Raw genomic sequence first — 27,632 nt, 5'->3', positions numbered from 1 at the left:
GAAGGGTCTTGCCTCAGTAGTAAGGAAAAATTAACCTCGGACTAAATGTGCTCTGGGTCATGCCTAACAAAGCTTTAAAAAGCGAGAACCAAAAGGATCAAACTATTTCCAAGTAACTTAAGCATATCCCAAAACAAGGAATATTTATAGGAATGTACAGCACCCAACAAGGTAAAATTCTCAGTGTCTGGCATCCAATAAAAAATCACTAGTCATGGGAAGAGGCAGAAAATTACAACGCATAATGAGAAAAATCAATAGATCAAAACTAATCCAAAAATGACTTAGGGTTTTTTTGTTTTTTTTTTGGTCTGTTCCTATTGGCATTTCTAGGTTATTGACCTCTCTGATACCCAATCTGGGATATGTGAGAGGAAAAGAAAACCTAGGGAACTTATTGCTGTATTGTTCCTGGGTCCCACCACCTTTAGCTGGTCTAGCTTCTCTTCTCCACTTTTCAGTCTGTGTGTGTGTGTGTGTGTGTGTGTGTATGTGTGTGTGTGTAACTTTTATTTTAAGTGTGTTTTTCCAGGACCCATCAGCTCCAAGTCAAGTAGTTGTGGAGGGCGCAGCTCATAGTGGTCCATATGGGGATCTAACTGGCAACCTTGTTAAGAGCACCGCGCTCTAACCAGCTGAGCTAACCGGTTGCCCGTGTGTGAGTGAGAGAGAGAGAGAGAGAGTTTTAAAATGTATATAATGTCCAGGGTTTTTAGCTGAACTTAGTGGGAGGAATAGTGAAGAGTGCGCCTACTCCATCTTTCCAAAATTGCATGTCTCTGAGATTTATGTTTTTGGAGTGAAAACAAACATTCCTTGCTAGGTCAATTGATCATCCATATGAAAAGCGATGAAATTTGACTTCAACCTCATACTACAATCAAACCAATCCTAGATGGATCATAGATATAAATATTAAAGGTAAAGCAAAAAGACTTCTAGAAAGAAAACAGTAGCATGTCGCTATGTTCGTGCAATATGCAAAGATTTCTTAAACAAACACAAAAATCATGATAGATTAAACTTCATTAAAATTAAGAATTCCTGTTAATTACAGATACCATTAAGGGGGTGGAAAGACAAGCCATATATGGAAGAAGACATTTATAACATGTATGTTTGACATAGGGTTATATCTAGATTATATAATGAACTCCTATAAGTAATTTTTTTTAAAAAAAAATGGACAACCTGGGGCCGGCCCGGTGGCTCAGGCGGTTAGAGCTCCATGCTCCTAACTCCGAAGGCTGCCGGTTTGATTCCCACATGGGCCAGTGGGCTCTCAACCACAAGGTTGCTGGTTTGACTCCCACAAGGGATGGTGGGCTGCACCCCCTGCAACTAGCAACGGCAACTGGACCTGGAGCTGAGCTGCGCCCTCCACAACTAAGATTGAAAGGACAACAACTTGACTTGGAAAAAAGTCCTGGAAGTACACACTGTTCCCCAATAAAGTCCTGTTCCCCTTCCCCAATAAAATCTTTAAAAAAAAGGACACCCCAATTAAAAAATCGAGTAAAAGACTTGAACAGTCACTTCAGGGAAGTAGATAAGCACATGGCCAATCAGCATATGCCACTTCACCACCTCCACCAGATGGCTTATAAAAAATTATAAAAACATTTATGATTGAACTTGTGGAGTAGCCAGAACTTTTATACACTGATGGTAAGAGTGTATGTGTACATTGGTACAACCACTTGGGAAGACTGTTTAGCAGTATATATTAAAGTTGAGTATACATATACCTTATGCCCCAGCAGTTTCACCTCTGGGGAAGTACATATGTGCATAAAGAAGAATGTTCATAACAGTATTTTTATAATAGGTAAAAACTGTAAATAACTCAATCCTTTAACAAGAATGGATTAAGCGTAGAATATTCATACGACACAATAATATGCAACAGTGCAACAGAATGAACTGTAAACAACAGCATTGATACACTGAACAGACAATGCTGCTAAGTGCTGCTAAGAGTGAAAGCTGCTGAGCACAAGAGAGTATATCCTGTAGGATTCCTTTATATAAACTTCAAAAACAGGTAAAACTACAATCTGTGGTGATAGAAGTTAAAGATTGGTTGCTTCTATATTTAGAAGCATGAAAGATGCTTAATCAGCTGGGTAGTGGTTATGGGTGTGTGCACTTATTTAAATTTGTCAAACTCAAGACTTAAGATATGTATACTTTATTATATATACTGGGGGTGCCAAAAAAAATGTATATACATGACTTGTATTCACCTTTTGTTATCAGTATATATTGAGTATTACAATTTTAATACAGTTTTTTCCTTTCTTAAAATGTGTATACGTTTTTTTGGTACTCTCTGTATATGTTATGTTTTAATAAAAAATCAAAACACTATAAAAAAAAATCTGTTCTGAAATTATGACCTGTAAGATTAGTAATAATTACCCATTTTCATGTATATATACTTCATAGCCAAAGCACTTTTCACATGTATCATTCTTAGGATTATAATTATAATAGCACTTTGTAAACTCTAAATTGTAAAATTATCAGATATAATTTGTTTTTAGGACAATTTTCAATTTTCTTGAGTTGTTTCTGTTTCTGGACCACATTGTGGCACAAAGAATTGCGTAAGCTTACCTTTCATTTGCTGTTGTCAAATGACAACTGAAAATCATTATCAGCATTAATAAAAAGAGTGGCTTTGTTGATCAGTAAAGTGACATCTACTTAATATATCACAATCAAGCTATTCCTTTTTTGCAAGAAGCAAAGTTTCATATAAACTTTCATATAATAAATATTATTTGTATTAGAGAATAGCCAGGAGATGATCTGGAGGGGGTACCATGTGCCAGCAGTGGGGGAATTTTACCCACTGACAGTCATAGGGTTTCCCCCGTAAAAGATCATTCTAGATAATTTCTCTCAGGCTCAAAATAATAATAATTGTGCTGATTTGTTTACTTATTTAAGGTATTATTCAAGTCTATATGTATCAAATCTAAGTGTCAAATAACCAAAATTATCTACTGCCATATAAAATAGCCATTACCATTTTAGTTGGGAGACATAAACAACATTCATTTCTTCTTCTTTTTGATATGTGAATATAATTGGGTTGAAGTTTTGAAAATTTAGATAATCTGCAGAGGATGGTTCAGCTCTTTGTTGTGTTTTTTGTTTTGTTTTGTTTTCCAACTGTTCAGAGAAAAAAATTAGCAATACTTACAGAGGTAATAAACTCAGGCTAGTACATTTGAGGCTGAATTTCATGCTTTAAAGTAATGGCTGTTAGCCAGAATCAACTACAGAGCTTTACAAAAACATACATTCTGTGATGCTATTTACTGTAAACCCTTATTCATTAGGTCTGTTATGGAATCCCAGGCATCTTTATTCTGATAATCCTTATTAATTACCACTGTCTTATAATTAAGGAGCAGAGGTAATGAACTTGGTCATTTGTTTATTGTTACTCATGGTAGACAAATATTTTTTATCTCCGTAAACAATCAGCTTATGTCTAAAAGTATGGGTTTGCATATTTCTTCTGTTTATTGTTGATAATCCTAGTGTAGAGTAGAAAAGACAAAGTGAGCCTTGTTGATTCCTTCAGTATTGAAGGAGGAAAAAAATCCATGTTAACATGAATAGAAAAAAAGAAATATGACAGGAAGTAATTTTAAAAATGAATGAAAATGAAGACCCTAAAGCATGAAATGTAATTTTGTTTGTTTGTTATGAAAATGGTGGTTTAGGTGACAATAAGGTAGCAGTGGAAGATGAGATATGGGAGAATAGGGCATCTGGGGTAGAAAATAATGTAGAATAATACTTTTAATTGAGATGGTAGGACATTTTGGTAATAATGAAAACAAGATGGATTTTTGTTTGTTTTGTTTTCCCTCACTAAGATTATGGGTATAAAAATAAGAATTAATGTTTTAGAATTGTTTGGGTAGAATCAATCAAGGTAGGTGATTTGCTCATTCATTCATATATTTATTCATTAAGCACATTATCAAAGTGCCCATTATGTGCCAGGCACAATAATAATATAGTAGGTAAAACAAAGGGAGTTCCTAACTTCCGTGTTCTTTCTAATTTCATAGACAGGAATGCTGGGGAAAGAATTTATCTTGCAGTCAGCTATTCTCCTGCTCAGGACCCAGCTTTAACAAGTCTTGGCTATGCTAAGCAAGTCATAACCTAATTGGAACATAATTTCTTCTGTGTAGAAACTGAGGTTATGCTTAATACTTTTACCACTTCTCTAAAATTCTGTGCTTTTTATACGAATTTTAGGTTAATCTCATAAAACTGTATTCATTCCATTCATAACATTCTTGCCTTGATCTTTTTATATTTATTCTCTCCTTTTTTTCCGCATATGAAATCTATATCTTGGTATTATTTCCATTGGTGATTTATGTACTTGCAGTCTACACTGGACTGTATGCTGTTTGAAAACAGACGCAAGTTACTTTCGTGTCTGCACCTATGCACACAAAGTAGATTAGTGGTGACAGAGTTAGGTTTTTCTTCTTTTAGAAAATAAACTCCTTAGCTACCTTGAAGTTAGGAAATCAATCTATTTTATTTATTATATTGTGCCTGGCACATAATGGACTCTTCAGTAATGTGCTTAATGAATGAATGAGCAAATCATCATTTAGTAACTGTCCTTTCAAGATCAAAAATAAAATAATATGCATAAAATAATATTCTGCTTATTTTCAATGATAGAGTATTACATACATTTATAGGTACATGGTTATTTTAGTTTAAAAAGGAATAACTATTAAGTGTTAAGCAATGGAACAGAGCTTTATTGGTTTTGTAAACATTCAGCTAAATTATAAGTGTGTATTCATTATATTAAGCGTGTACTATAAATGTTTAAAATAAATGTATGTTGAGAATTTTCTACTTTTTATGTTCCAGAAATGAACTTATTTTAGTGGTACTACAATTAGATGTAAGTTTAATAAGGGTAGAAGAACTGTAGGGCTCTGGAGCCTCCTCCTCTCTTCAGCAAGCAAGCAATCAGTCACCACAGCTTAAGCCCATTAAATGGAAGCCCATTAAATCCATGATGCAGATTTTTGTCTGTTTTGTTTCTGATATATCCCCAGGACAGTGCTTTACGTATATCAGGCAGTCAGTATATATTTGTTGAATGAATGAATACATGAATAAATGACTGAGGATATTTACTGAACTGGGATTTGTTCTGTAGCAAGTACAATGTTGTCAGCTTACCACTGATAATGTTATTGATTACTTCTTTTATTTATTAAAAGTGTTTCTAAAATAATATGAAAATTAGACATTTTCCTAAAGTTTAATTCACAACTTAGAATTATTACCCAGTAGCTTTCCTTAGTATTTGATAACCTTATCAATAAACATTGAATACCTGTTGTAAGTAGATACTGCTAAACTCCTTAAAAGAAGACATGCCTTAGTTTCTGCCCTTGAAGAGTTTTCAGCTGATTGGAGAGATAGACAATAGACATAAAGATGACGCATAGCAATATGAAGGTGTCAAAGATAACAGTACATGTGAGAAATTAATGTTCAATGAAAAGTTTGATATTAAGTTTATATGCATTATTCAACTTTTAAAAATATGCATAGAAAAATATGGAAAGGAAACGTAAATGTATTAGTGTTTTAATAGTTATCTTTGGATGGTGAGTTCATGAAGAAATTTCATTTTTATCATATATCTGTGTTTTGTAAAACAATACTTTAAATAAATGAATAATTTTCTGTTCTGGTTCTAGGACACAGTTTTGTGTACAAAAGTAAAGCCGTCTGTGTGCCCAGCATCATCCATTGCTAGGCTTCTCTCCATCTGTTTCCTAAACATCTGTAAATTCATATCCTGTTTGCCATTCTCATGGCACTACCAGTGTTTGGTTTTGTTTGTATGATTTTAGACAGAAATGGTAGCAGACGTGAGAGGGAGGACAATGTAGATTATTTCTGATGGCCAGATATCCGAATATGAAGACATGAAATAAGCTTGTTTCCCTTGATATATTCATTTCTTTGGAAATTGCGATTTAAAAAAGTAAAACTACTAGTTACAGAGCTGAATTTTGGACTGTGTAGTAATTATTAAATTTTTAGTGAAACTTGCACATGTGCATCTGTGTACTTTTGGAATGATCTTAAACTTATAAAACAGTTGTGAGTACAAAAAGAACTTTTTTATTTTTTCCTGAATTATTTTAGAGGAAGTTGCTGACATGAGTTGCTCACATGATGCTCCATTGCCTCTAAATACTTTAGTAGGTATTTCTAACAAACAAGGATATTCTCCAACATAATCACAATATAACCACCAAAATTAAAAAAAAAAATCAATACATTTTTTTCCCATCTAATCTTTAGACCCCTTTCAGGTTTGTCCAGTTGTTCCAGTGATATCCTGTAGCATAAGGATCCAGTTTAGAATTACTTGCCCATTTAGTTGTCATGTTTTGTTAGTTTCCTTCAATCTGAAATAGTTCCTTGGTCTTTCCTGGACTTTCCTGATTGTGATACTTTTGAAGATTAGAAGTCAGTTATTTTGTGGAACGTTTCTTAATTTGAGATTTCAGTCTTCCTCATGATTGCATTCCAGTTGTGCATCACAGAATAATGATCTATTCTTATTTCATCCTCTCAGTGGCATACAATTTTGATTTGTGTCATTACTGATGATACTCACTTTGATCACTTGATTAAGGTGGTCTGTCAAACGTCTTCACTTTAAAGTTACCCTATCTCTCCTTTGTAATTAATAGGTATTTGTGGAATTGTACTTTGAAACACCTCATAAATATATAAATACCTCATTCCACACTCCATACCCCACTAGGCTTCTCCTCATCCCTCTTGGACCCATACCCCTGGGTCCTCCTCATCTTTCTTGGACTCTGTCTGTGCGCTACAGTTCTCAAAGCTCTATTGTAAACGTACTTTTGTAAGAGCTTTGAAAATTATGTTACAGATTTTTTTTACTCAACAGTTTGTTGTAGATATGACTTTGAAAGTTGGTTTTTCTGGGACAGACAAGTAATTTCTTCAGAAAATAATAAAAATAAATTAAGAATGTAGATAATTAGAATGGTTAGTTTGATATTATATTCCATTCTGTATTTTATAAGTGTTGTTATTTAGAAAATAATCATGAAGTTTTTAAGTGAAAAGTAATACCTACTAGAAAAAATATGTAATGTGTTACATTAAAGTGATTGTGAACCTCATTTTTCTTATTCCCCAAATTGATATAATTTATGCTCTGTATAATATTTGAAATTACCTTAGAACACTAGATGGTGTTCTACAATAAAATATGATCAGGAAGAAGTGATATGATAAAGTTTGTTACAGCAAACTACTAAATTGATTTGAACTTAAAACATTTTATTAAAACAGCATCACCTACCAGTTATTCTTGGACTTAATAATCTTTTAGAAACCAAATATCCAGTAGACCTGCAGCCAGTACATTTTTCCAGTGGAGATGCCAAGTATGATGACTGAGGCTGAAGTGTTTTTAACAGAGTGAATGCTGTCTCTTTTCAATGCAGAACTCTGTTGGCACTGTGGAGGTGCTAGACATTTTGTTTTAGAATGTCTGATGTGAAACCATAGCATTGGGATTCACCAGCTTACTGAGATAGTTAATAGAGAGATGCAAGAGAAAGGCAATTAGTTCCCAAACCATTTGCAAGGACTTTTTGAAAGTTTTTAGACTCTTTGTGTGCTACAGCGGTTTTGTATTTAAAGTTAAAAAAAAAAAAAAAAAAGTAATCTTATTTTTAAAACAAGATACAAACATTTTTAAATGGACTTTTCAGTATTATAGTATCTGCATCTGATGTGAGGGAGCATTCATTATTTGAATAACAAATATCCATACTGAGCATTGGTTCACTTTCTGTTACATTTTTTAAGTATTCCCAACACAAAGTGTCATCCTTTTACCACAGATATTTCCATTTAGCTGCTTGCTTGACAATTGAACAGAAAAGTCTTATTTACAGAGCTCCCCCCACCTTTTTTTATTGTTCATTTCTACATGGACTTAAGTCTGTAGTATTGTGTACAACTTTTATTTATTTTTGTTACCTGAAAGTAAGTGAGATAGTCTTCCGAGAAGTCATAAAGTACGTGGGCTGTCTGACAATTTTGGTCTTTACTTTCTGACTCTAAACCAGTTGAATGTTGAGTACTAGCTACCAGGTCATCAGTGGTGAGGTGGGGATAAAAATTCCAAAAAGGAAAAATAATTTACAGAGTTCTTTTTAGCAGATTGTTTTATTTAAGCCTTATAGTTACTCTGTGAGGATATGCACTATCCATGTATAACTTTAATTTTTATTCTATTTATTTGATGTATTTGATTTTGTTTTATTTTTATTGATTTGATTATATATTTTAGTGAAAAGAACATCCGTGAACCCATTGTTCAGTCTAATGTATTTCTGTTCCTTCTCTGTCCTATCTCTGTCTCCCCATCAAAGGAAAACAGTATCCTAAACCTTATATTTATCACTCCCTTCTTTTGTTTTATCACGTTTTTCATTTTTTACTATTACACAAGCCTCAAATTCTTTATTGGTAAAACCTACCTCACAGGATTGTTGTGAAATTATGTCAGAATATGCATATAAAGAGCTTCCCCTGACAAATGCTCAATGAATGGTAGCTGTAATTGTATTACTAATGTTGTTATTTTGCTGAGCGAGAACAAGAAAATCATGCTTTTCATAGCTGTTTTCTTTGTTTTATCTCCCAGGGTTCTTCTGGGGGAGAGGGAGGAAATCTGGGGGTTTCAAGTCTTTTTATTTTTCCCCGGAACTGAGCAACATGCAAAGGGTAGTAGTAGAGAATGGGATTTGGGCTCAGTTAGGAAACACAATTCCCAAATGAAAAGGGGATAAAAAGCTACACTATTAAGTTACCAATTTTTCTTTTCTCTTTCACTGCCTTGTGCCCTCAGGGTAGAATTTCTGTCTACTTTGAGTTTGATGCAGTGTAGTGAGACTCTCACCCCTTCGTAGTCAGTGTTGAAGAATAAAGAACCAAATTGACCCAGAAATAATCAGTGATATAAATGGATCAGTTAGAGTTTACTGATCACCAAGCAAACAAGCCAGTCAGCCCATTTTACACTGTTCATCTTCCCACCAAGCATTAGTTTGCTTTCAATATCTGAAAATGATTTCATTCTTCCATTTCTTCCTTTCCCCTAGTTTTCCTAGGCTTTGCTCTGCACTATTGCACCAAGATTAGACAAATTCTTGCTCTTCTGAGCTTGTTCCCCTTTTTGCCTGATTTCTTTTTTCATACACTTATGTTCATAATGTATGTTAACAGAGTTATTTATTGCAGCCCACCTGCCCTAATTCCACTACATGAATACTTAAGCCGGTATATTGGATTTTGGTCAGCTAAAATTCATAATGAACCATTAAGTGAGTTTATTAACCATTACTATTGCATAAATTATTTGCAACATTAATAGAAAAGGTATAATAGTCACCCAATCCTGGTAGACCAATGACAGAATTCCTTGCCAAACAAAAGTAAAATCATCACTAAATTTAAAAAAGAGAGTAAGGGCTTTTAAGTACATTGCACAAGAGCAGTTTTTACCAGCTGTTACATTAATCCTTATTAAATTTAACTTTGCTCATTTGGACAAATATTCTAGCCTTTCATGATCTGTGATGAGTATGACATACAGTCTGTCCCTGTTTAAGCCTGTGTCATTCACAAATTCAGTATCTTTGTTCACGTTGATTATTAACCACCTCCCTCCATGTTGAACCCATACATTTTGGGTGCAGTCGTTCAGAGTTATCTATTTTATTAAGTCTGTATTTCTTCTTATTTATAAGAACTTTGGATGATTTCCATCAGACATTTTATTAAATTTAGAATAACTGCTTGTAGCATTTTCCTGATCCTCTAGAAGAAGAGCCTTAAAAAGCAAATTAGATTAGTTGGCAGCTTGGCCTTCTTCATAATTTCACTTTTCAGAAATAGCAGTTACATGAAGAGAGAGTTTTTTCCATGAAGTGTATTAGGAACGTTGAAAGACCTAGCTTGCTCTTGTGCATTGCTCACTTGTACTTGTTTTATTTCTCTCTCTCTCTTTTAAAAACAGCTTTACTGATATGTAATTTACGTGTCATAAAATTTACCCATTTAAAGTGTACATACTCAGTGGTTGTTAGTATATTTAGAGTTGTGTAACCATAATCTAATTTTAGAACATTTTTACCACCCCAAAAAGAAACTTTGCAACCATTCTCCTTTAAAAATAAATTCTAGAAGTGATTTTACTTTTGTTTTCTAAGAAGTCTCTCCTCAGGAAATCCATTACGGATTTTCCATTCTCTTTCTTCATATTCTGTGTTTATACACCTAGAATTTCATTCCTCCCTTATCTGTCTAACTGATTGAACAGATAACAAGAAAAATAGATATAGCAGCTTAACATGCAGTAGCTACCACTTAATTTAGGACTCTGTCGTTTTCATGGATTTAAAGTACTTTTGTTCTTGTTCAGGAGTTTTTCACTAATGGAGACTGTGAAAGTGTTTAATTTGGACTAAATTTAATACTAAATGACAATAGTATTAACAGCATAATACATATTCCTTTAATCTTTTTATGTCTTACGAGAAGTAGACAAGAGTAACGCTAGAATATAATACATGTGGTTGAGTTATGCAGTTACAGTTTAGAGGGAATATCTTTGCGATAATGGGGTTAAGGAGTTTAAATGAGAGTTTAAAGTCTTGGAGAGGTTATTTAAGTAGCAGAGCCAACCCAGTTCTGTCTGAAATCAGAGCCTGTGATGGTAATGACTGTATTAACTGCTGCTTCCTTTGGATATGTTAAAACTTCTGACTTCTTTAGTTTCCAAACACTTGAGTCAGTTAAACAGAAAATACTTTTGATGAAGAAATGAATCCATGCTTTTTAAACCTTCCACTTGACCTTTCATGTTATTTCACTTGTTTTAAGGGGCAGGCTATAGGGATGGCTGAGATATAATACGTTCTGTGTTTAGTTACTTTCCCATGTATTTTTTTCTTCCCAATGTATTTTTATTAACAATGCTTTTGTGCATATAATGTAGATTCAACTCTATACCCTTCTTAGGGAAATGTAGAGTGTTTCAATCCACAAGGGTTTGTTTTGATTTGATTTATTAATTTTAATAATTAGAGAAGTAGAGAAATAGTCCCAACCAATGAAACACTGTTAGTAATGGGGCAGGATATATTAGTAGCATAAGTGTTTTTCCCTTGACATAAATGTATTTTGGTAGATCCTTTCTCTTTTCATCTAAGCTAATTTTTATTTTCAAATTTCCTTTTTATTTGGACAAAAACAAGGACCCAACTATGTTCCTCTTTTACATGTAAGAATTCTTGTTTTCAGCATGGTTTGAGAATGATAACTGTATTAAAATCAGTATTTGATGCCATGGCATTTCTGTTTTAATTAGGTTCTCTCTATCTTCCCCCCGTATTGTTGGAAAGATGGAGGTCATTTCTTAAGGCTTTTAGTAATATTTTTTTTTTTAAGGAGGGTGCAGCTCATAGGAGCTCATGCGGGGATCAAACCGGCAACCTTGGTGCTACCAGCACTACGCTCTAACCAACTAAGCCAATCCACCACCGCTGCAACATTTTAACAGGCTGAAAACTTTCAGTCCAGGCTTACTATATAGTGAGACAGATGTCCAATTTGCCAAATGCTTTGAAGATGAAAATTTCAAGTGTTAGTGTTTTTCAAAAGAAACTTTTAAGTTGATTCTTTACTGGCAATGAAGATCACTTAATAATACAACTTCTAATTTTAGCCTTCCTTTCACAACATTCTTCCTTATCCCTATCCACATCAAAGTTAGGATATGTGCTTTAATGATTAACTGGGAGGATCAAAGTATTTATGAATTCAGTAATCAACAGTTAACTAAAAGTATTGTTTGTTACCAAGGATAAAATATCGCCTATGGCTGGTTACCTACGGTTTTTTTAATCACTCATGCAAATAATTAATAATCTTCTTTAATTGTTGGAATGTTGTGTTTCTTGCAATATGAGGCAAGTCCCTTAAACTCTGTGCCTTGGTTCTTTTGAAAATGAGCATATGAGTCTAACTGGTCTTTTGAAGTTTCTTCCAATGTTGATTCTACTACCTTTAGAGGATATGTTGAGAATTATTTCTGTCCAAAGACCATATAATAATAACATAATTTTTTAAACAGTAGATAGATACTTAATTTTATGGACAGTATTATGAAATACATTAAAAAGATATATAGTATTCTTCAATCTGGGAAACAGAAGTAATCAGAATCTAAGATAGGCAATAGTGCTTTCTGATTTAAAAGTATCCCTTTCTAGAGTTAGAGATTTCTCAGAGTAAGAAGTATTTCCTTGAGGCATGACTTTTTTTTTTTTTTAGCTTCTTTAGGAGAGAAAAATGCATTATGAGAAATTAAAATATTTACTAAAAGGTGCTATATATATCTGAGCAGGACTAGACTGGTGGTCTAATTAGAGAAGGCAGTTTAAAGCTAATATATACTAGTATATGCTATCTCAATATGTGAAAGATGGTAAGTTATAATCACTATTACAAAGGGAGATATTGGAACATCTTGGGTTATTTGACATTCTTCTATCTAGTTTTATCCAATTTTAAAATTTAGTAACCTTTTCTGGAGACCATCTTAAGCATAAGGGATAAATAAAGCCAAGAAGAAAACATGGGGCAGAACTAATAGAAAATGTATTCTTCTGTTCAATAATATTGTATGATAAAATTTTCTAGTAATTTTTTACATTAATTACATGGAGTATTTGTGTGTGTGTTTGTGTGTGTAATATAGTTCTTGTGAGTGAAAAGACGTATTCATGCTCATATATTAGGTTATTGACTTACGATCTTTTCAAAATTTTTTCTCCTTTCCCTCCATAGAATCTGTCTATGATCTTCTCCCAAAGGAGTTACAGTTACCTCCATCTAGAGAAACATCTGTAGCATCAATGAGTCAGACAAGTGGTGGTGAGGCAGGCTCGCCTCCTCCAGCTGTAGTTGCTGCTGGTATGCATATCATTTTACTTTATTTTAAAGATAACTAGAGTTATTATCTGGCCAACATGAACAGTGCTGGCAAAGTCCATATCAAAAAGAGTGTGATTTGAGGCTTTGTTTTAAGAGGTTTTAAAATATATACTTTTAAAATTAAAAAATTTCAATGTAATTTTGTTGATATAATTATTATTTATTAAAATTTCACTTTGGCACTTCTATTACTGCCATCTCCTAGAATGGACCTTGTCTTCAATTATGAGAGTGAATTTAAAGCTCTTTTGTTGACTGCACATAGGAAGGTTAAATACCAAGCTATGGATAGAAAATTATATCTATTAAATTTAACAATTATTTTTTTAATTTGCTTTAAAAAAAGGAAAAAAAATATTTTCTTTGTATACTCTGAAAAAAGACTCAAGCACTCAAGTCTCTTTTCTGTTTGTAGCATGTTACTATAACTTTTTCCCTACATTGAAAAACATGTGACTATACTTATTTTACATTCAGTTGAAAATAATGAAAGATTTGAATGTGATATTTATATAGACATTTTTATATCAGTGAAACAGTATGGAAACTAATGTTTGAAATTTGTCGTTTATTTTTACTCAGCTCTCAAATCATGCACTTTATAAATATATAATTATAATTATATAAAACTGGTTCAAATATTGATTTAATTAGAATAAAAGATTGACAGAAAAGCTAACAGGAAAAAGTCTTGATTAGTGATAAATTAATAAGAATGCTTTCAAAAATATTAGATTGCCCAACTGTGTTCTTCTTTTAGTTGGGTTTATAGACTGCGATGTGTATTTGGTTTCAAAAAAGGAAAAAAACACACATATATATATGTACATATATATATTCTACAGTTTTACCTGTCCAACTAATTAGAGGTTTCTTGTCTAATACAATGCCTCTTTTCAAATGGTACTTGAAGTCCATCCAAGCACAGATTTCAGTAAATTCTTTTCATTTCATAAAAAACAATGAGGCAGAAAGTTGTTATTTAAATGAGGATATTGGTACTATGTTAGAACTTGGGATATTTTTCTTGTATGTGTTAACCTATGTACCATTAACCTTGTGTACCAATCTTTCCCCTGAGCTGTATATATAGCAGTGTTTGCTGCCTTCCTCGTTGGCGGCAGGAAAACAAAACATGGCAAAGAAACTTACCAGCCCTGCTCACTGTTCATGTGTTGCCAGACATTTTCTAACAGATTCTGTGGATTTAATTGTGAACTTTTTAGTAATAAAATTGGTAAGATGACCTGGTTTCACTTTAGATCCACTGGGTTCTAAAATGTCCCTGAATAGTTTTCCTGGAATTTAAATTTTTAATCTAGTTTAAAATTTGTATCAGACAACAAAATATGGAAAAAAAAAGATTTTCTAATGAAATGTTTCACTTTAAATCCACAGGTAGAAATTGACTAACTGATTTCTTTTGTATCTTTTGAGATTGTTTTTTAAAGACATGTTGAATCTGTATAGAACTAAAAGTCTGTTTCTTCTGTGCTTTTTAAAATCTGTTGACAGTAGATCCAGTTCCTTTTAAAAGCTGAAAAAGTCTTAGCTAGGTTTGGGAAAAGAACAAAACTTCCTTTTAAATAACACCTAATTGAATTTCAGAAGTTTTTATATATAAATATTGAAAAGTTCTTCGATTTGGGTCACTCATGGAATGTTGATCTTCTCTCCCTCCCTCTCTTCCTCCCTTCATATATTTGAGAAATTCCTCTCCAGATAAGTTAGATTGAAAGCTGTTAGTTGAAAAATCATGAAAATAAGATAATTAACCCAGGAAATATTCTAAAGTTATAAATTCCTATTAGATTGAGAAGTTACTGACTTTGTAATGATGGTGAAGAGAGCAAGGAGGTAACCTTGACAGTTTTCTTATATTCACACACAGAAAATTTCTGTGATCTCAAACCAAATCATCTGTAATTTTTTTAAACATAAATTTACATTTAGTAACCAACATAATCTTATTCTGGGATTCTAATGTCTCATTGGTAGAATAGAGTCTTTGTCATATAATATTATAGGTAAGAGTTTAAATTACATCATAATTATTGTAGAGAGATCAATTAGTATATATCATTAGAGTTGCTTTTTATTTGACACATTAATATCCTTCATCCTTCATAACTGTCAGAGAGAGAAATTTAAAGTAAATTACCAGTTATTCAATGTTTCCCAGAAAAAAGACTAGATGTCTAAGGAAAGGAACATTAATTTAGACTTCTGTGAATATTTTTTTTCATCTGTAGCATTTGCTGTTTAAGTATGAAATGCATAAAAATGATGACTCTTAATGTAGTTAATTCTTCAGAGTTTTGAAGGAGCCGGATTGGCTGCTATCAGGTATGAGGGCCTGGTGGGAACAGACTTCTAGTTCTGCCATAAAGGTTTGTGTTTCACAAGTTCTAAATCAATTTAAGTTTTAAAATTTAGAGGCTGGGCATGTAGGTATTCATGTACATTTTTTATTATTTAATTATTAAAAATGTGTTTCTCAGATTCACCAACCTAGATATTTTCCCTTACAAATTACCGGGAGAATGAATAAACGTGATGCTGCTAATCCACAATCCAGAATATTGGGTAAAAGAGTGTCTCTCAAATCTTTTTCTGCCTCTACACTATTTACACTTTTACATACTCCCATCAGTAACATCTTTTTATCCGGTAAGTCCCAGGTTGAGAGTTGAGGAAAGAGGACTTCTACATACCTCCTCCCCTCTCCATGGGGTCAAGTGTCAAAACCTGGGAAGTATAGTTGAGAATTACCACTCTGAAATTTGTACTCCTCCCCCATTTTTTAAAGACCTCTGTTTTTGTCCCACTGGAAAGGTAATTAAGAGTTTGAAGTTCAATGTGTGAGTGAAGAAAAGTTTTAGGAATACAGACTTTCTGAACAGTACTATTGTAGGTTCTCAGTCGTTAACATGTTGCATATGGCGGGGTTTAAATCCCTCGTGAAGATTCTCGTGATCCATATGCAACGTGTTAAGACAGAAGCCGTTTTCTTAGTGCAAAAAAGTTATCCAAATGAACTCATGGTATTTTTTGGCAAAATAAGGAGTTGATCAAGAAGAAATGCAAATTGTGAAAGAATTCTTTTTTGTGTGTGTGATTCCTATAGTATAGGTAATAAAGAACTAAAATGTAAGTAGTTAGGAGAAATAAAAGTTACATTAGAATTTGGGGTTTCTGAAAAGAGAATGGCAGGTGTTTTCTTTAAATAACAGCTTTATTGCAATACAGTTTACCTACCAATTAAATACATTTTCAAATCTACTTATATGTTTATACTTTTTATCCTTAGATTTACTTAATTTATTAAAAATAGGAAGTCTTTGACAAAAGTGGACAATAAGCTTTTAATCATTTTAAGAAATCAAATTATTTTCTTGTTCTATTCTAGACTCTATTTCTTTGTCTTCATTTTGATATATGACATTATGTTTATTAGTTTATATCAAAATATGATTTTGCTAGGGTGACTATTTCAAGTTTCTTTAAAGTTTTTATTTCAATTTTTTTGAGTAAACAGTGAATTAATCAAACCATACATTTTGTAATTCAGTGAGAGTATCTTAAGAATAACTAGGTAGTAATTCTTTTGTTTTCATAAAATTGTTATTTTGCTTTCAGTAATTACATATTAGTGCTCTTTTTAGAAGTAATATATTCTCAGTACACTAATACTTTACAGCAGTTTTTAACATAGGTATATACACTCATTCAGCATGTACATTAGAAATCTCTGTTGAATATCTCCACTAGTTTGATGACTGGAGGTTTTTAAGGCTATAATTTAAATTAACAGCTCTTCATGAAGTGATCCATATAATAAACATTTCTGTTAGAAGAGGCTTAATAAACAGTACTTTGAATTCTATGCCATGACAACTAATAAATCTCAAATACCAAAAGGTATTTTCTATACTGAATGAACTTAATTGGTGCTATTTATACAATAGGAGAACACACTAAAGAACTAAATTAATGTTCTATAATCAAAGAACAGCTATGCTTTCATTTATTATGTTTAATCACCTAAATTAAAATTTCAGGAATTTCTAAACCATCCATCACAACAAAAATTGAGTTGAAGAAAATATAATTTGTCATTTTTGAGTTCCTTCTGTGTGATAGGAATTGTGCTAGGCAATTTGCATATCATCATATCTCAGTCCTTCCAAGCACAGCATACTACCTCTCTTCTTTCCTACTGGGGTCTAAGTTCTTTTCTCCTTGCCCTTGTTCTTTAGAGAATTTCGTTAGCATTGTGTGCTATCACTTCAATTAGGGAAACAATATCCTGGAAGGCAGTCATAGGATATTGAACTGAAAAAGCCATACTCCTCCTCTGCAAGTTTCAGGATCTGCAAAATGGGAATATAATTTCTAGAAGAATATTTTCAATAGAACTGATTCACAGCAACAGAATTACATAGTGCATTGAATTTATTATAACTTAAATTTACTAGTGTCAGAAAGTATTTACAGTTGTGTAATTTGGATTTTCTTGAGTTGACTAAATTTGGGAGTAAATTTGCCTTTGATTCCTCTCCTGGGTTACTAGATTAACATATTTCAGAATTTTGGCCATTTATGTGTTTAGTATACTGTCCCTAAGATTACAGTAAACCCAAAGCCCATTCACAGGAAACATAATTCACCTGTGTAACCTATGCATTGATGTTGTGAGCTAAAATATGAGTTGATCTTGGTTATTCCATATGGCCATACCTACTTTTCGTAGAAAACTCGACCACTTTCAGAAGGAAGTCAGATCTTAGTTACAAACATGTTGCAAGTAGGTTTAAAAACTCTACTCATTCTGTCTTTTTACTGATACTACATAGTAAACCTAAATACATTCACTGTACGTATAGATATGTATGTATGTATAGATTTATGCTAACGTCTGTATTTTTTTAATGAAAAGCATAAGCAAACTTGGGCCATAACAGTTAATTTAGAAACAACTACCAATTCAGGAGACTATCCATATTATGAATTATCATTGACAGTTAATTTAGAAACAACTACCAATTCAGGAGACTATCCATATTATAAATTATCATTGACAAAAAGTACACATGGCCTATTATTGATTTATTCCTTATGTTTCCCTTTTTATTGTTCTCAATAATTTTTAGCAATAACTTTTGTAAAGATTGTGATTTATTCAGTTTCTGATAGAATAAGCATATTTTTATATTACCTGAATCTAGAATAGCATTTTAAAACTGTTAACAGATTCTCAACCATTCATAAGCCAAATACATATGGAAAATTGAGGCAATTTCTGTTTTTATGTGTTTTGTACAATTTTGCATTACTAATTTCATGGAAGTGGACTTTTTGTATCACCGATAAGACTGATAATATTATAAGCAAATGTAATGCCATAACTGATTGCTTTATTACAGTTAGTTGTATAAATAACATTAATAAAGTTCTATAAATAGCACTCCAGTAGAGGTAAGAATGTGGGGGAATGGATTAGGGAAGGATACAACAAAACACTTCACTTGTTTTTGTGACATTTTTTTCTCTTAGAAATGAAATCATGCATAGTAGAATGTTAGCATTTGCTAAATACAAGCAGAGGGTACATTGGTGTTTAGCTTTTATTTCATAATTTAAAAAACACCAGGTGGCAGTTGATTAAAATAAGTCAAAATGCCTAATGAGCTATGCTCTTAAAAAGTAACAAAAATGTTGCATATATTAGGTACTTGATGAATTATTTTTGGCATAAGTAAGGGTACATTAACTTTTCATCCATAAATATAAGTATGTATTTATTGGCAGTATTTATTTAGCCCACTGAGGTAAAATTCATTCTTCCCATGTCACTCCTTCACAAGGTATTACTGTCAATTAAACTAAATCAGAAAATGAATGAGAAAACACCTCAACATGCCAGGCCCATACAGTCACACTCTAGATCAAACACACACACAGACACACACAGATACATACATATTATGGGTTTATTTCTATTTATTTTTCCCACATATGAAATATAACAAAATAAGCATGGGCTTTAGATCATAAAGACCTAATTTGTATCTGATTGTTATATCATTCCTATCAGGTAGATGGAGTCTTGTGGAAGTTAAATAAATTTCTAATATCACCTCTGTAACTAGGCAATAATACCAACTTTATCTTAAAGTTACTATGAAGGTAAATATGTAAAATACTTAACATTACCTGACAATTAGTGATCATTCAATAAACATTGATCTTCCTCCCACATGTGTTTCTCCTTTCTTTGTTGGTAAGATTTTAAAAAATAGATCTTATTTTTATACAAGTAAATTTTTGTAAACCTTGTTTTGCTTATCTCTTTCAATTCACACCCAGTTTATTTTTTACTTTATTTTGAAGTTTTGCATATCAGTCAAGATACAGCCCCACACATGAGCCATGTGATTTACTTTCTGACTTAATTCTTTAGAGTTGACACTCTCTCAGTAGGAACCCATGCATAAATAGGAACTTTGCCAGAGGATGATGAGCCGTAGAAAAGATAGTTCCTAAAGGGATGATTTTGTCAAGTTGACTGCTTAAGAGTTCTTCCTAGAATTCTCTTCCCACTTTTCTTTTTACTGAAATAATAAAGTTGCATGATGAGTTATCAAAACGTCTGTTTTTTGAGAAATGTATGACTTGTCTTCTGTTTTTTGCCTAGACAATTTATATTGTCTACAGTTGAATCTAATCCAGATCCAGGTGCAAAACCTGATTAAATTAGAAAATTTTAATAATAAATGATAAATGTCTAACTATTACATTGTTTTGTGCACCTGAAACTAAAAAAATAAAGTAAAATAAATATTAAATGATTGAAAAAAGATATCGATACTGTTTTCGTTTTTTGGTTACCTGTATAAAAATAAGAAATGTGAAGACGTTGGATTAGAGTTGGTAGGAATACCTTTATTACTTAATATAAACGATTTTTTAAATGGATTATATGATAAAGCATTGACCTGACCTTCAAATAGTATCCCTCAGAACTTTTCCTCTCCCGTTCTTATTTAAGCTAATATAGTGATAATCTCTGTTTTGTTTTAAAGTAATATTACCTTTCAAGTAGTATAAAAATTGTCCCCTTTTTTTTAACCTGTACTTCCTGCGATCTTTGACAGTGTAATAAATGCAGTTATCAGCTAGTGTAATTATTTTCTTTTGTGTTTAAATAATTTAAGATAGAGGATTTTTTCTGGGCTTTAGTCTTTTTCACCCAGTGTTGTCCATTGGTGCTAAATCACTAGATAATAGAAAGTATCTTTCTCTTCCAGTAGGAAAGGATTTAAAAACCAAGTTATATAATGTGTGCCTTGTACACATTTTACATCATGCTTAGATACTTTGAGTTAAATAGGACAAAAGACATTTAAAACATTGCTCTAAGTGTCAGGACTCTTAAAAACTTTGTAAGCATTTTTCAGGAAACATTCTTTAATAAATATTAGAACCCTGACTGGCAGTTTGATAGACTGGAAAGAAAAAGATGGTCTCCAATAATTCAGTAACAAACTTTTCAGCTTCAGCTATAGTGCTAATTATTTTTTAAAATAGAGCCTCTAAGTTCACACATTTTATTCACAGTAGCATATCTAATTTAAAAGTGTAAATTGGTAACTTCTTTGGGGGGGGGATGAGGAAGTATATAGAAGTTGGCCTGAGAAATAAAAAGATTCTTTTGCTGCTAAATATAAATATTTCTTACTGCTTGAGTGTATTGGTCAGAAGACATCTTTCTCCACTCTTAAAGAGAATTTGGGGAAGGGTCCTGCCTGAAAACACCTGTTCTGGCTTCTGGATTAGATTGCATGGGTAAACAGGAGAAGAGTTTGGTGAATATGAGTTAACCAAAATTTTGGATAAGACATTTCCCCACTTGCATTTATTTGGATGTTAATAATTTAGTTTTTTAAAGTTTGTTTTAAAACATTGTTTATTGTAGCATGTAAACTTAAGTTGGGTGGGAAAAGTACAAATGGGAAATTGAAACTGTTTTAAACATATAAATTTAATGATTGACCCTTCAATTTTTGTTTTTTGTTTTTGGGTTTTTTGTTTTTTGTTTTCTTTTTTTGGTAAAGTAATCTGGATTGCTTATTTTATATGCTGGGATGCTAGTTGTTTTTTCTATTAATACACTTAACTTGCATTCTAGCTTCGCCACTCAGAGACAGGCATCGTGTGGTGGGTTGTGTGACAGTGTCTGTCAATAGTGAAGACAAATAGTGCCAGAGACACTTAACCCATCCAATCTCACCCAGGGTATAGGTCGGTTTTCAGACTTCTTCATAAGTCTTTTTCTTTCTTTCTTTCTTCCTTCCTTCCTTTCTTTTTTTTGTTTCTAAATAGTGGATTGATACTGATTGAAATTAAAACTTTTTGTAAAGTTTTAAACTTTACATTAATACTATAAGAAGAAAAAGAAAAGTAGAAAACGAAGGTTGGCATGTAAGGTGTTGACAAAGCAGGTTTGCAGCCACTTTGTGTGTTCCAGATTTTTCAATCCCTTGGCAACATGAATGTTGGCCTTGTAATTTTTTTCTCTCAATATCTTTCTTCTTTGATCTGAAAATATATCCTTGTATCTGGTGACTTTTATCAGACAAGATGTTTAGATCTGAAGTCGTTACCAGTAAGAAAAAATGAAATAACTTAAAAAGAATAACTAACGTTAAACAGTGTTTTAGACTGGAAAATTGTTTCCAAACATCCTGTGTTGTTTTTATGATTATTTTCTGAGCAGTCAATAGTTTACTCCTTCTCCGTTCCACTATTGGTTCACTTAGCACACTTGCAAAATTTTATGGCTTTTGTTTTAATGGCTTTCTTAGGAAACTCAACTGATTTTACACTGATATTGAAAAGTTATAAATATATGTGCTTATTTAAATGCTAGGGGACACATTTTTACCTTGGAAGCTTAATTAAATGTAATTTCTGTCATACATTTTAAATCAGTGAAAGATACTTGTTTCTTCTGAGAACTTGAAAGAATGTTTCTAATGTCAAAGCTTTCTAAAAAAAAGTTTAGTTAGTTCCATATAAAGTATCATCTCCTTTTTATGGTATTTTAAGTACTAAAATGATATGGTAATTAAAATAATTTCTAGTTCACAAATCTAGAACTAATAGTTCTTAATTTTAAAATATAGTTTAAGCAAGGAGTATATAAAATCTATGGGTTTCTATATGTGGTACCATTTAAAAATCCATTTTCATCTTTTTAATCAAGTTAATAGTGGGTTATTACAAATTCTGGGTTATCCATGTAGATATCTGCTACTCTTTTTATCCTGACTACTTTGAATATTCATAGTAAACCTTAGTGATTTCATTAATTCTTAAAAAAAGAAGGCATATATCCAATTTAAGTTCACTATGATTACTGGCATTTGGTCTAGTAATTGACTACTGCTAATAATAGAATTATTAGAACACTCTAGATGTAATGCTTCCCTTTACTTATAAATTTTAGAAGTAATCTATTCTTTTGAGATTATGAATTTACATTAGTAAATTGTAAAGATTGTCTGTTTTCCCTTTGGTTTGCTGTGTTCTCTGTGGTCACAGAAAATACTGTGGAAAAATAAAATTCTTCTAGATTTAAAGATAAGTTTTTCATAAAAGGAAAAACTCAATAAAAATTTATTCACATGTTATTTAGGTGAGAGAATAAGTTTAAGAAAAAATTAAAGACAAACGTCTTTATGAGGTATTAGTAAGGGATTTAAAGAAGAAATAAGATTAAAAAGTTATAATATAGAAACACATAATGACTGTTCTGATCAGTGAGAAAGTAGAAAGTTACTAAAACATTTTTATGTTGGAGTTTTTGTAATTTTAAAATCCAGCAATTAAACATAATCTCTACATTCCTAATAGATAAAAATGGAGACTCAAAACAAAAAAAAGTAGGGAGAGTTAGATAGCATATTTTCTTCGTAAGAACTTATAAATAAAAAAGAATGTATAGATGAGGCAGGACTGCATTAGTATTTTAGTTCTATAGAATGTCAATTAAGTTCTTTTGTGATATTTAATGATACAGTGACGGAAAGGTCTTTGTAGATATTTTAAGCACATTTACAATATTTCCAGGATTGTTCTTTAGTGCTTTCTGGGAATGCTTAGAAATGAAAAATTAGTGTTTAGAAATCTAAAATGTATTTCATATTATTTTTGTGAATTTATTTTTTAGTAGATAATATTAAGGAGTTTTTATTCTTGTAAATTTATGGGTTAATATACAATAGGTCATTTAGCTTATATATAGTTTCAAGAAAGAAAGTTATTAGCACGCTCTGTAGAAACAGCATGTAATTACCTCTAAACTCTTCAGCTTCTTCTGAACCTTTCTCTATTATCAAGTGGTACTATTAGAGTATCATATAGTCTAAGTACTTTGAGTAGTAAATCCTTTTTTAAAAAACCTGATGTGTCGTGTCCATTATGAACACATTGGTACATTTATTGGCCAATTTAACTTTAATATAACTCAGCACACATATCAAATACAGCTTCCCATAAGTGAATTTAATAACAAATAGCACACAAGGCACTATGTTAGGTGTTCGGGTAGTCTAAGATGCGAAAGATATTGTCCATGCTCTCAAAGGGCTCCTAGTTCTTATCCTCCACTTCACCACCTCACCATTATTAATACACTTAGGTGATGTCTTGCTAACCAGAATGTAACATCTTTATGTGAAAGATTTTATAATATTACATATTATCATCATCAGAGCAACAATGATACTATGGTAAGAGTTTTATAGTTTAAAAAAATTGTCTCATTTGTTACAGTCTTAAAATGAGTACAGTCTGCAATTTAGGATCTAACTAAGGTAGGCTTTAAAAAGTAAAACTGTTTTTTAACTAAAGGATGCTTACTGCTGTCTTCTGACAGAATTTATGTTTTCAGTTTTATATTTTTTTACTAATGAACTTTTTTATTTAATAACTATATCCAGGAAACTGCAGGTAAAATATAAAAATTGTGTGTTAGGTGTCCAAGGAAAATGTATAGAATATTTTAATTTATGTAGGGTATGAGATCACAGTTTGGCATACCTGTCCCAGAACAGACATTTATATATGATTTTATCAATTGGGTTTTATAACCATGATTGTTTTGATAATATTTGCAAGATAAATTTATATATATATATATATATATATCAAAGAGCAATGCTAGGTTATAGCTTGCATATTAAATTGACAAACACCACATAACTTGCTTTTGGGTTCCTAATTGCTTTCCACCTATGTTTTCCATCTGTCAAGGACAGGGATCCCTGAGATGTTCATATTCTGCATTCTCATGTGCATGGTATTTAGATTCAAAAACGGTGGGTGGGGGAAAGGTGTTTATAGAAATACAAGTTCACAGCATTCATGCTGCATGCTTTGTGTGTTCCACTGCAAAGATTGCATGCTGCATACTTGTATTTCTTTGAAAATGAAGAATATAGGCTCATACACACATAAAAATTGGGTTTCATTTTTGCCAATAGTTGGAACAGATGGAGGAATATTAGACATAACACCTTTTCTATTTTTCTAAAATGAATTCTATTGTATTTTTCATAAAACAAGGAAAAAACTTATTTAAACCCAAAGTGGCTACAAATCAGCTCCTAAACTGTCACTGACATTAGCATCTAGATTTTGTAGTTTTTACAAATCTTTTAAAATATTTATTTACTAAGAAGACATTGCATTAATGCATGATACAAAATTGATAAATTTTTCTTTAAATTGGAATGCAGTTTAAAGTGACTGAATTTTCCAATTTCAGCTACTGAATTTGACAAGGATACAAACTGGAAAATGGAACTGGTATCATCTAATTGCTCTAGGTTCTTTGACTTATGGTAGTTGGGGAAAATCTTTCCATGTGGCATTATGTAGATCACATTATTGATGCTAATATTAATTAATATGCTCTTTAGCCTTGAAAGGAATGAAAAATTATGAGTGAATTTAGTTCTTTCAACTGATTTAAGTGTTTTGGTACGTGTTTTCACTTTAAAAATAGATCTTTGGCACTTGGCTTTTGATTATCTAAACATTGGCATTCCTGCATTTCAGTCTTTATATTATAATTGATATGAATGTTACAATTCCAATAACTGCACGTCACAGTTTTAAGTTTCATTATACCACTTTAAAACAGTGGCACTCTTGGCTATAGAGAAAAATTAATTTTAGATTTAAACATTATCTTAGTTGTCTGTCATGTTACCTAGTTTTATTTTTTGTGTGTATGATTATAAACCTTTCCATATCCTATACAAGATAAAATGGTATTTGTAAAATTTTAGGACTGACAACTTCCAGCCTTAACATTATTAGTGTGCCTCTGAGGTTATGCTGTTAAGGATTTAAAGTAGTAGTATTTTTCAATGAGCTGTTCTGCCAGTTGCCACACATTTTGAAAAGATCTATTTAAATCGTTTTTTGCTAAGCATAATAGATAAATGGTTTTATAAAATACCTTTTTATAGTAACTAATTCTGGTGCTCTCCAGAGATACTTCCTGCTGAATTTTTGTTGTTAGATTCCAGACAATAAAATACACTGCTACTTCATATAAGGAAATTCCTTTAATAGTTTAAAATCAAGCAGGTCCTTTAAAGAGAGGAAATGGACAGTGGTAACCAATTGATAAGTGTGTAATCAAGTCTTTTATAAGAGATATCCATCCAATAATCAGTCCTTACTCTGCTTTTCATTCTGCCATTTAGGATGGATTTGTTTATTTTAGAGATCATGGTTTTGAACTGCCACTTCCAACTTCTGGAAACCCTCAATGATTAACTTGCTTGTCTTCTGCAGCCCAGCATGTTCCAAATCAAACCTTTTTCACTTTTATTCTTCTAGATTTTACAACAATCATAGTGACGGTACCAGTTCCATTTTGCCTCCAATTCAGTTGATTATATATTTTTCTATTTATTTCTCATTTTATAATTGATATCTGGAATAATCAGCAGCTCTTTTCTCATTTATTTTCTCATATTTTTATTCCAGGATTTGCCTCTGAAGCAGGGAGTGTCTGCATTAAAAATGACCTGTAGTTCTCTGCTTCATAGGTTAGAAACTTATTTTAATATTTTGTGGCTAAGCACAGTCCCACTTTTCAAATTCTATAATGAATTATTTAATTGGCATTGAATGTGGACCACAAGCATATATTTTATATTGGGGTTTTCTTTATTATTTTAAATGATTAAAATTCAGCAGAACATCCAGCTGAGGCAATAAAAGCTTTATTCTTGCTTTACAGCTTAAAACATTAAATTAGATTTTTAAAAATCTATCGATTATAATACAAGTAAAATAATGCTATTTGGGCATTTTAAAAAAATGCATTTCTTAGGCCTTGTATTGCTTGAAGCATTTATATTCTAAAACTTAACCAAATTCCAACTATTCATTTTGGGGAAAAACAATCAGTTCACAAATCACATTTTCAATGGGACTGCTAGCCAGCGTAGGTGAAAACATGTATAGTGTATTTACTCTTAAATTGTACACTGCAGATGCTTCTTCAGCTCCCTCCTCTTCCTCCATGGGCGGTGCTTGCAGCTCCTTTACCACCTCTTCCAGCCCTACCATTTATTCTACCTCAGTCACCGACAGCAAGGCTATGCAAGTGGAGAGCTGCTCCTCAGCCTTGGGGGTAAGTAACAGAGGGGTAAGTGAAAAGCAGTTAACCAGTAACACAGTTCAGCAGCATCCATCAACACCGAAGAGGCACACAGTCTTGTACATCTCACCACCACCTGAGGACTTGCTGGATAACAGTCGGATGTCCTGCCAGGATGAGGGGTGTGGATTGGAATCTGAGCAGAGCTGCAGTATGTGGATGGAGGATTCCCCCTCCAACTTCAGTAACATGAGCACCAGTTCCTACAATGATAACACTGAGGTACCTCGTAAATCACGAAAACGAAATCCAAAGCAGAGGCCGGGGGTCAAACGACGAGATTGTGAAGAATCTAATATGGATATATTTGATGCCGACAGTGCCAAAGCACCTCACTATGTGCTTTCTCAGCTTACCACGGACAACAAAGGCAACTCAAAAGCAGGAAATGGGTTGGTATTCACATTTTTTTAAGTTCTATCACCATTATGCAAAACAAACCAAAAAAAATAAAATCATTCCCCACTGTTCAGCTCAAGTTTGCATATAACCCAAAGATACTAATTTTATCATTGAAATACATGAGAATTTTAATTTAAAATTACCAAGTTTCATTAGAGAAAAAATAAAATATCAATAGATTTTTAGCAAAGGTATCTTATTAGGGGTATGATTAAGTAGTAGAAAATGAAAATAATCTGTTTTGAAATAACTTTTAAATTTCAAATGGATTTATATTTTAAAAGGATTTTTAAGAATATTTTTGCTCATAGAAATATAAATAGCATGTAATGTAACTCAAAACATTCGC

General features: G+C 32.1%; 1 protein-coding gene across 6 annotated transcripts in view; it reads left to right on the top strand.

The window, feature by feature from the left end:
• Positions 1-27,632, top strand: part of NFAT5 (nuclear factor of activated T cells 5) — a 102,507-nt gene that overhangs the window by 30,887 nt on the left and 43,988 nt on the right. For 3 of the 6 annotated variants that reach the window (XM_019756983.2, XM_019756977.2, XM_019756997.2), the window contains 2 exons: positions 12,988-13,113; positions 26,715-27,273. In XM_019756983.2, the coding sequence (XP_019612542.2) occupies positions 12,988-13,113; positions 26,715-27,273 (685 nt within the window). Of the gene's footprint in view, positions 1-12,987; positions 13,114-26,202; positions 26,265-26,714; positions 27,274-27,632 lie in introns of those variants that run through there. The other 3 variants (XM_074314657.1, XM_074314658.1, XM_074314659.1) reach the window with 3 other exon arrangements.

This window comes from Rhinolophus sinicus, linkage group LG11 (assembly GCF_036562045.2).
Source record: "Rhinolophus sinicus isolate RSC01 linkage group LG11, ASM3656204v1, whole genome shotgun sequence".
Lineage (NCBI taxonomy): Eukaryota > Metazoa > Chordata > Mammalia > Chiroptera > Rhinolophidae > Rhinolophus > Rhinolophus sinicus.
This window is presented reverse-complemented; position numbering and strand designations above follow the sequence as displayed.